Source organism: Mus caroli, chromosome 11 (assembly GCF_900094665.2).
Source record: "Mus caroli chromosome 11, CAROLI_EIJ_v1.1, whole genome shotgun sequence".
Taxonomy (NCBI): Eukaryota; Metazoa; Chordata; class Mammalia; order Rodentia; family Muridae; genus Mus; species Mus caroli.
Genome location: NC_034580.1, coordinates 789,814 through 800,263, shown reverse-complemented (window position 1 = coordinate 800,263; position 10,450 = coordinate 789,814). Strand labels below are relative to the sequence as shown.

General features: G+C 50.7%; 1 protein-coding gene across 1 annotated transcript in view; it reads right to left on the bottom strand.

Moving 5' to 3' along the window:
* Window positions 1–1,510: 1,510 nt before the first annotated feature.
* The window catches only part of Pes1 (pescadillo ribosomal biogenesis factor 1), a 15,654-nt gene continuing 6,714 nt past the window's right edge, over window positions 1,511–10,450 (bottom strand). Inside the window, 10 exon segments of the mRNA XM_021176759.1 lie at window positions 1,511–1,910; window positions 2,649–2,810; window positions 2,899–3,062; window positions 3,488–3,672; window positions 3,793–3,918; window positions 4,514–4,644; window positions 4,809–4,895; window positions 5,113–5,187; window positions 5,280–5,396; window positions 7,747–8,074. Coding sequence (XP_021032418.1) covers window positions 1,827–1,910; window positions 2,649–2,810; window positions 2,899–3,062; window positions 3,488–3,672; window positions 3,793–3,918; window positions 4,514–4,644; window positions 4,809–4,895; window positions 5,113–5,187; window positions 5,280–5,396; window positions 7,747–8,074 — 1,459 coding nt within the window. The 3' untranslated portion in view covers window positions 1,511–1,826.

Genomic DNA, 10,450 nt, shown 5'->3' with positions numbered 1-10,450 from the left:
AACCCGCCTGCCTCTGCCTCCCAAGTGCTGGGATTAAAGGCATGCGCCACCACCGCCCAGCTTTGATTTTTCTCTCTTGAAGAATATATATAATTTATTTTTGTGGGAGATAAATTTTATAAGACTGTTTTTTACTGTTGTTGGTCACAGCTAAGTGAGACTGGACATCTAACTTCTCTACCGTTTCTGCAAGCTAAGCATGTTTGCAGGAGAAACTCATCAAGACGATCAACTGCATCCGACTTTCTTCTCTACCATTTCTGCAAGCTAAGCATGTTTGCAGGAGAAACTCATCAAGACGATCAACTGCATCCGACTTTCTTCTCTACCGTTTCTGCAAGCTAAGCATGTTTGCAGGAGAACTCATCAAGACGATTAACTGCATCCGACTTTCTTCCCGTTCCTTTGTGCGCCCTCTGACTTCGTTCTCTGTTCCTTGTGTAGAGTTGCTGTCTGTGATTGTACTTGGACGGCTTGCTTGTGGCAATACCTTCTCTAGTGGACTATCACTGTCTGCACAATAAACATAACAGCCTCTGTGGGCCCCGTGGGGGGGGAAAAAAGGAAAGTATTTTACAGGAGCCCACAGGTGAGTTTGAATTTTAATAGATTGGCTATTTTAATGGGACTGAAATCTTAATGTATTTGAATTTGTAAAAACTGTGGGACTTTTAAAGTCATTTATGTGAGATCTTGGGGATGAGTACGTAAGGAAAGGTTGTGGCTTAATAGTGATGTTTGTGCATCAGATTGACAAGGCGTCAGTTGTTTTGGCTTGTTTTGTGTGTCAACTTGACACAAGCTAGAGTCATCAGAGAGGAAGGAGCCTCAGTTGAGGAAATGCCTCCAGGAGATCCAGCTGTAAGGCATTTTCTCAATTACTGATCAATGGGGGAGGGCCAGGGTAGGTAGTGCCACCCCTAGGCTGGTAGTCCTGGGTTCTATTTAAGCAAGTCTTGTAAAGCAAGCCAGTAAACAGCACCCTTCTCTGACTCTGCATCATCTCCTGCCCCCAGGATTCTGCCCTGTTTTGAGTTCCTGTCCTGACTTCCTTCAATAATGGGTGGCAATGTGGAAGTGTGAGCCATATACACTTTTGTACATACAATGTGGAAGTGTAAGCCATACACACTTTTCTCCCCAGCTTACTTTTTGGTTATGGTGCTTCATCACAGCAAAGGAAACCTTAACTTAGATGCCTCCTTTCACCTTCTCAGGAACTGCAGCAGGAAGCGAGGGAAGCCAGTTGTTTATAGGCCGTGACTGAACTGGACAAGCATACTGCTTGCGGGAAGGCTCCAGAACCTCCAACCCTAACTGGAGGAAGGAGGATCAGAGTAGAGCCTGAGCTGAACCAGGAACCAGGCCAGGGCAAGTGTGACTGAAACCCAGGCCCAGAACCTGTGTCTTTTCTACCTTCCTTGAACTCGGGAGTCCTAGTGTGCCTGAACCCATCTGGATCTGTCCAGATGACACCTCCCCAATCCCAGGGAGGCTTCTGAACACAGAATCCAATTGGCTGTAAAGATCCAACCATTTAATAATAAAAGCTCTCCACCCTCACTCCACAACAGCATCCTGAGCACAGGATGGGCACAGCTATGTAGGAGGCTGTGGAAAGCCAAGGAAAATGAGGATGTCAGACGGACTCCTGGATTAAGAACTGCGTTGGGTTGAGGCCTCTTTGCCCAGGCACTGGCATGAACCACAAAGGCGGCTGGGGCTAGCCACACACCACCAAAGTATGAGAGTGCTGGCTGGTGTGTATGTGTGTTTCACTAGCTTGCTTCTGCCAAGTCCAAATCTCAGTGAGGGACGACTGGAGCTCACACGGGCCTTGTCCTCTTGGCCTTTTTCTCAGACCTCACAGCATCATCATGGGCTTTCCTCTTCTCTGCCAGCTTGTTGGCCTGTGGGAAGGAAAGAGGATCTCAGGCTGGGGAGGGAGGAGGTGAGCAAGCGAGGAGTCTCTTCCCTTACTGGGGCTAATGTTTCTAGCAGAACTTCTATTCTAGAAAAGCTACCAAAGATTTCAACTTGAACCTTAGGGCAAAAGGACAGAGCCCTACCACTGCTGTACAGCTCGTTGTTATTTCATGGTCCGCAGATCACCAGCTTGGAGAATCCAGGCCTACTCTTCCATTAACTTCTCTGAGGGAAAGACAAATTCCACTCAAGCCTTTACTAGAAGATGGCAAGACAGGGAACAAGACTCCTTCCTGGGCTACAAGTAATGCTCCTAAGAACCAGTCAGAGGTCGGCAGGGTCTGCTCTGGGTGTCTCCAGAATGTGGTCACACTAGTGTCATAGGAAGAACTGAGAAGACACATGGTTCTGTTATTTAAGAGGCAAGGCTGCCAGCCACCTCTGGAGGCCTCAGTGCTCAACTGCTTTGTTTTGTTTTTCCTTTTTCTTCAGTTCTTCCTGAGTCTGTGAGATAGCTCCATCCACAAGAGAGCTATGTTGCTTAGTGGTGGAGACTGTCTAGCATAAGACCTAGGTTTCTATTCCCAGTTATATAAAACCAAATCAACAAAGTCTAAAGGAAGAGGCCAGGATCAAATGGCCCAGCGTCTGTCCAGAAGACAGCCTGCGGGCCAGAGCTCTGTGCAGCTGTGTGGAGGCCTGATCCTAGGACAGGAACCTACCTCTCGGATTTTGCGCCGCTTGCCAAACATGATCTTTTGGTAAAGGTACTTCTCTCGCTTTTTCATCATCATGATGGCCAAGCGCTTAGCCTCACTCTCTTCCTCCTGGGCCAGCCGCTGCTTGTCTTCCAGCTTCACAGTGCCGGCCATAACCTGGGGTTTCTGGGGAACAGTGCATCTGCATGTGAATGTGGCCTTCTGGGCTAACCAGGCTGCTTCCCAGGGATAGCGCTGCCTAGTGCTTCCCTACCTTCTCTTCCAGCCTGTGCTGCTCCAAGGCCGACAGGCGCACCTCCTCCTCCTTGTCCTCCTCTTCCTCTGATTCAGCTTCCACATCTTCCTCCTCATTTTCCGCTGCAACATCACCTTCGTTGTCATCATCTTCATCCTCCTCCTCCTCCTCTTCCAAGTTTCCTGTAGATAGCAGGTAACTTCTGAAAGGCCTACATTTGCTCTTCCCCAGCACCAACTTGCCTCTGCTGCTTACATGCATTCTAAATGCATCTCCAGGGTGCCCTACCAATGACCCCCAACAGTTCCTACAGCCCTAGCTGAGCTGCCTTCAAAGAAAAGTCTAAGGCCCGCTCTTGAACACCCTTGATACCTGTGCGAAAACTGACAATCCTATGGCATGCCGCTCAGCTAACTGCTCCCTTCAGATGACTACAAATGTCAACACCAGACTAACACTGGAAATGCCTGCAGGGCTGAGAGCTCTCTGCTCCAGCTGTCTTGGGGTCTGCCAACTCTGTAGCCAAGGGAAATGACCAGCTTGGGCACAGAGGCAGGGCCACCCAGAGGAGCCTGTCCATACGACTGCCCACCCCTGCACAGCTCACCTGGGTCTTCTCCCCGCTGCAGAGCCAGGAGCTTCAGCTTCTCAGGGGGGATGTAGTCTCCTTCCTTCTCAGATACGAAGGGTGAGAGATGCGGGGGCAGCTGCATCCCGGGGAAGTACTCTGCCACAGGCAGGAGGAGCCGGGTGTTCACACAGTCGAAGACCCACTGGGGCTGTACATAGTACCTGGTGCAGAGCAGCCAGCAAAGAAATGTCACAAGGGAATAACCAGAGCTACCACTGTATCACCAAGGCCTAGGGCACACAACCTCCCCTACAAGGCACACGAGGGCCTTGAAAATCTACCTGCCAATGATGGGGGTTTGCTGCCCCGGCCGGTCAACAATCTGGTGGGTGATGCATGAGTCTGTGACGTCATATGTGGCTCCGATACACAGAGACTTGTCCCAGGATACATCCCCACCAAAACTCCTACAGGCACAGGAAAACCATAAGTTGTTTAGGCACTAGATGCCTGCCTTGCAAGCTGGTTTCTCTGCATCTACTACCTACAAATCCACCCTTCTAGGAAGTGCCTATTCCTGCCCCAGAGCCTTCTGTCTGGGATAACAACTACACTCCTGGTGCAGTTAAGACCTCAGCTATTGCCGGGCGTGGTGGCGCACGCCTTTAATCCCAGCACCTGGGAGGCAGAGGCAGGCGGATTTCTGAGTTCGAGGCCAGCCTGGTCTACAAAGTGAGTTCCANTTTCTGAGTTCGAGGCCAGCCTGGTCTACAAAGTGAGTTCCAGGACAGCCAGGGCTATACAGAGAAACCCTGTCTCAACCCCCCCCCCCCCCCCCAAAAAAAAAAAAGACCTCAGCTAGTAACAGAACAGCAGATCTCCCTGCAGCTGAGTGCTCTGAAGATGTTTGCATGAGGTCTGGCCAAGCAATCTGTACATAATTGCTCGGTGAGAAGTGGAGACACGCTCATGATGTTATCAACAGGCCTCCAGGCTCGGATGAAGACTGGAACACTGTACAGCATAGGAGCTGTACATATGGGTTGGCTAAAGCCTCCCCACCTGATGATGAAGGCCAATGCTTCACGGGGCACCTCTCGGTTCAGGAAGAACTTCAGGCCTTCAAAGAGTTTCTTGTGCTTTTCCTGTGCCTCCAGATCTTTCCTCCGATCTTCCTCCTGTGCTGTCACCTCCTGCAGAGAAGGGGCCAAGCTTCACACAACCAGGCCAGCCATTTCCACCAGAAGACAGAGACTGGAGTTTCCTTCTATCCCACAGCTTCTAGGTACTGGCCCCATCCCTCATCCTGTCCCACCCTGTGCACTCCAGGAAGGAAGGCAGCACAGTACTCACTCACCCCATCAGCAGGGAATTCATCAGCCTCAGCCTCCTCTATAGCAGGCACCACCACTCGGGCCAGGCTGGCACTGAGGGCAGCCAGTTTCTGTAGGGAGAGAGTACAATTGCAAGGAGGCCTGCTTGCAGGCAGGGAACCTCGTCTGGGGGTGGGGTGGGTAGGGAACAAAACCAGCTACAGGGTCACTTTGGGTCTGGGTTCTAAGGGTAAGTCTTCAGACAACCCGCCTAACAAAACGCCTAACTATCCAAGTACAAAGACCATCTGAATGATGTAAGGCCATACCTCCCAAAGCCTATCTTACCTCCATAGAGCTCTCAGAGTCCAGTGCATATGTGTCCTCGCTGATCTTTGTCTCTGCTTGGGCTTGACCTTCAAGCTGAGAAATGGAAAGCGACACCTATAGTCTCTTGCCTCTGTGTGGGGATAGAAGGGCTAGACCCAGGCTAAGGGAGAAGGTGCTAGGGCTACCTTCGGTGGGTAGTGAAGGTTGAGTGACTGGTAGAGACGGAAGTTGACAAAGCCCAGGAGCGTGGTATAGAACTCAGTGAAGGTGGCCATGACCCTGTAGTCCACATCTGTTGGATGCTGAAGGTATGAGACAGGCATATCAGCATTCGTTAGCACAGGGGGGAGGTAGGTGCGCCCACAAACCCACAGGCACCTTAAGCACAAGTGAGGCTCTGGACAGAGGCCTTAAAGGCTATGGAGGCCAGTGCCAGGTTCCCATGTGATACAGGGGACCAGGACAGAGGCAAGGGGATCTACAGTGCTCCCCTGCAGCCTGCCCTATCTCTTCCCGGCCCTCCCACTTCTCTGTCAATTGTCAGGGGGACATAGGGCATATGCCTTCTCGCCCACCCATCCCAGAATGTATTTAAGGTCTGCTTCAGGGCTGCTCTGAGCACTAGGAAAGCAACTTTCCCAGAGCCCAGCAAGGCCTATGTGTGTAGCACATGGTCCATGCCCAGAAGGAATGACAGGCATCTACTGACTAAGGTGCCTTGGAAAGCCAGGTGCCACTGGTTGTAGCAGGTGAGCAGAACTCAATCCCTCCATATCCTGGAGAGTCTGTGATGAAGCTCACAATTTAGCATTTCCATCTCTAACCCAGCCCAATACTAGGCTGAGCAGAGGTAGATCCCAGCAGGCAGAGAGGTGCATAGCTCATCTAAAGCTAGACTAAAGTGTCTCAATTCTGAGTAGGCCTACCCTCTAAAGTCAAAGCGGCCTACCCAGGAGCCCCACCAAGCCTTGCTAACCATTGGGAGGCACAATACACAGGAACCATTAATAAGAACTGTCAAAACTGATCACGATCACAAGGTACCTTCAGCTTGGGGTACCCAGAACTTTGAGCTAGTTCTCCATCTTGCTACTGGGCAGCACCCTATGCCACCAGAGTTTCCCTGTTAGGAATTGGAACACAAACACCCTTTTCCATGGTACTGAGCAGGGCAGGTACACCCTGCCCTCATCACTGCCTTACCCCAAGTCCCACTGCTGTATGTATGCCCAGCACTGGCTGCCCAGAGGAGGGGCACATGGGGGTCCTTGTTACAACCACCCGTCGCTGAGAGGAAGCAGTCGGCAGCAAGCTGGGAGGAAGGAGGCATGGCTAGCCCATGCCCCTCCCCCAGAGCCAGCTGTGTGGAGGCTGGTCCTCACAGGGCCCTATTCACCACTCCAAGGACACAGAAAGACCAGTCTGAGCATAATGGGAGTTCGACATCACAGAGAAGGAAAGACAGAAAGGACCAAAGAAGTTAGGCAGGAAGGAGGAGGAGCAGAGAAATGGAGAGGGGAAGAAGGGCCATGTACCCTCGCTTCCCAAGCCTGCCTCTGGGAAAACTGGAAGTGAACCAGAGACAGGGCAGGTTCCAGCTTCAGATGAACCCCAGAAGCACAGAACCTCAGTTTACTCTGCAACAACTGTTATCCATACAAGGTACCAATTCCTACTAAATAAACAAGCAGAAAAGGAAGCCAAGTACCTCCCACAGACTGACAATTCCGGGGCAAGCCTAGTGGACCTAATCCTCAGGGATGGGGATGGGGAGCTAATAAGGCTTCCATAGAAAGCAAAATCAGAGTCCTCTTAGCTCTGCCCTAGGAAGAGCCCCCGGGATTTACAGAGAAGCCAACAGGAGGCAACACCATGTGCTAAGTGCCTCTCGTGCTCCCTTCTCTGGAGTCATCCTGTGTTCCGTGCGGCAGAGGAGACAGGAGCAAAGTACTTCTGTTATGGTATGTCATGACATGACAGAGTGGGAACAAGGACCCCGGTGGGTCTGAGAGGAGGGCTGGGCTCTGCCGTTTGATCCAGGTGGTAGCTGTACAAAGCACCAGGCATCCCTGGCCTCCAAAGCTGCTCTCACTGCCATGTAAGCACAAAGGCTGCTACCATTCAGAACCAGGCTCTTTCAAGACTTCTTTTCCCTGAAGTCCTCATGGCAAGGCTGAGAAGATGGTAGCATATTAACTGAAGCAGAAGGTGAAGGAACATGTCCAAGACCGTCTAGCACAGCGGTTCTCAATGTCCGTATTCACATCAGGTATTTACATTATGATTTATAACAGTGAATTTAGTTACGCAGTAGCAACAAACATAACTTTATGCTTGGGGTCACCACACCATGAGGAAGCGTGTTAAAGAATGGCAGCATCGGGAAGGCTGAGAAGCACTGCTCTAGCAGGGGTGCTGGAGTGGGACAGTCAGGCTTAGCCTATGGGTCTATGCTCATATCACACCGAGAACTGTGACTGATCAGGGTTACTGACCGATTGGGCTGTAGAGCATATTCCCTATTCTGTCCCCGGCTCTCCTCACGCACAGCAGCCAATAATCAGGAACCAAGCAAGGGCTAGACTCCAAGACAACACCCCACCAACACCTTTCCAGGAAACAGCACAAAGCCCTGCCAATAGGCACACTTACATCATGGGAGAAAGCATAGGGTGCAATCCATACGATGGGCTGACCCAGCACCTCAGCCTGATAATAAATGCCTTTAATGGACAGGAAGACCTTGCGCAGGGCTCGGGCAGTGATGACGTAGTGCAGGAACTCCACAGTGAGCCGGCGGCACAACTGAATGGTCTGCACGTGACACTTGCCAGTCCGAGGGAAGGTGGAGAAGAGGAAGCACATTGACAGGGCATCATCGAGGTCCCGCAGAGCATCGATAAATGTGGGGTACCTGCGGGGTGGTGAGGGCAGCACTCATGCCCACTCCATTGGGTTCCAAGGCCCTCTAGCCAGAGGCCTTGACACCCAAGCTAGGCACTGCCACAGCTACTTCCTGAGATGGTGATAGCAACACAGCTGCTTTCCCACAGCTGGCCATGCATCTGCAAACAATCCCGTAGCCACTGAAAACTAGAAAGTTCCAGTGAACTCTTGGGACCTCAGGAACTTTCCCCATGTTACCTTCTGTGAACGAGGACACCAAGTTGATGGCTCTTTGACTCTACTTGAAACTGGAAAGGCCCAAAGTGAAAAAGGAAAAATGGGAAGTCGACCTAGTAGGCCAGGGAAAGTGGGCTTCCTTCCCCAGCCGCAATGGCACCTGGCTGGTCTTCTTATCTTCCCGTTTCTCAGCAGTCCAATGCATGTATCTGACAGAGCCATCTCTAACTGGGACCATGTCCAGTTAGAGTAATCACGGATTTCCAGGATCGCCGTGGTGAGTGAAGAAGCAGACAAAGTATCACTTAGGCAAGAGTGCTGGGGTTGAATGATTTTTTTGAGAGGGTCTTATCTGTCTCAAAAGGTGTCAAAGCACAACTGCTTTGGTGGTTTCCAAAAACAGGGACAGAAGTGTGGGACACAAAAGACACTCCATCTCAAGTCGTGGTACCTGAACTGAGCTGTGACCGTAACTGGGTCACTAGGCCTCATCTAGCTCCAGCTTTATCTAGAAAAAGGCACTGCTGAACAAAAATAACTTAAAATAGGGTGTCTTTAAGCAGCTATGGTGGTGCACACCTGCAGTCCCGGCACTTGGGAGACTGAGGCAGAAGTATCCTGAGTTCCAGTTTAGCTTAGGTTACACTGTAAGATCTTATCTCAAAAATCAAACCACCAATCCACCCACCTCTTGTGGCTCTAAACACACCCTGAGTAAAGACAAATATGCAGGACTCAGTTTCCCTCCTCAAGCTAGGCATCTCCAGAGATGCTAGCATCTAAACCACATTCTAGGAAGGTTCACTGGAAGAAAGGGTCTTCCAGGTGTGGTGGAGCACACCTTTAATCCTCCCAGCACGTGGGAGGGAGGGAGGGAGGAGATCTCTGGGAGCTGGAGGCCAGTGAATTTCAGGATAGTCAGAGCTAGTGAGACCCTGTCTCAAAAAACCATTCAAACCTTTAATTCCAGCACTTGGGAGGCAGGGCAGATTTTTTAGGTCAGCATGGTCTATAGAGCAAGTTCCAGAGCTACAGAGAAACCCTGTCTTTAACAACAACAAAGATTGCCCTGCCATGTTATAAAGGGCTCTGAAGGGCACAGACAACACTACTTACTACAACTGAGAAGGCTGCCAGGTCTACAAAAGCAGGCAGAGATGAAGGGAAGCCTTAGGGACCTGGCAGGTGATGGGACAGCTTCCTAGGTTTCTGAGGCAGAGGCAGCATCCTTCCTCAGCCCCCTTGGTGCCTCAAAGTTTCCTAACTTTCTACTCTGTAGACAAAGCTAACACCCCAGGTCCTTTGTAGGTCAAGCACACACCTCTTCTAGACCACCTGGTTTCCCGGTGCTTTGGTTCTGGTAAAGGAGACTTTTTGCTTTGTAAGTGAACCCAGGTGCTTGTTCCCCCACCCCCTATCTCTTCCATATAAGGGTCATGTCATAGGCAGGACAGGAGCTACCAAAATGTCTGTTAGTAACGTGTACTTGCTCAGGAGTTCCTGTCCTCTGGCATTCAGTTCCTGATACTAACTGTTATCTTCCAGGCCAAGGCCCTCCATATCCCAGGAAGGAAGCTATGCCCCTTCATTCTGGAACTAAGTGTGCCTAGACCACCGCACAGAACAGAGATAATGGCCTAGTAGTAGTTCCAGGCCAAAGTGTTGTGGGAACTATTATGAACACTGAAGAATATTTAGCACCAATGCTGGCTTCTAGCCTATAGACACCAAACACATTCCATCCAAACTGTAGGAACTACAAGGGTCTTCAGGCATTTGCCCAATTCCCCAGAAAAGGCAGAAGTCACTGATCAGCTAGTGACTGGGAGGGGTCTTTGGAAGGCTGAGCAAGAAACAGTTAAGACCAGACCTCTCTTACCATGCTTTCTAAGTCTGTAGTATGGGAACTAATGGCTCCAGCTCTTCCACCATGGGGCCTTTGAAGGTACTGCTGTCTCTGCTCATGAAGTGTATTCCTGGCTGCCCCAAGTAGGTCATTTTCCAGATACCTCTCTGAGTATGCAATTGTACCATACACCTAAGCCCTCTCCATGCTGCCTTATAACCCTTACTGTACCCAATGCTACTTACAATCAGGACTCTGATTGCTAGCTTGGCTTTTGGTCTAAGAGGACATGCACTCTCAGTCAAGTGTTGGTCTTGAGCCCATTTCATCCCTAACACTAGGACAGCACTCAGCAGCAACAGCAGCATTCTGCGGTGCAGGACTCAC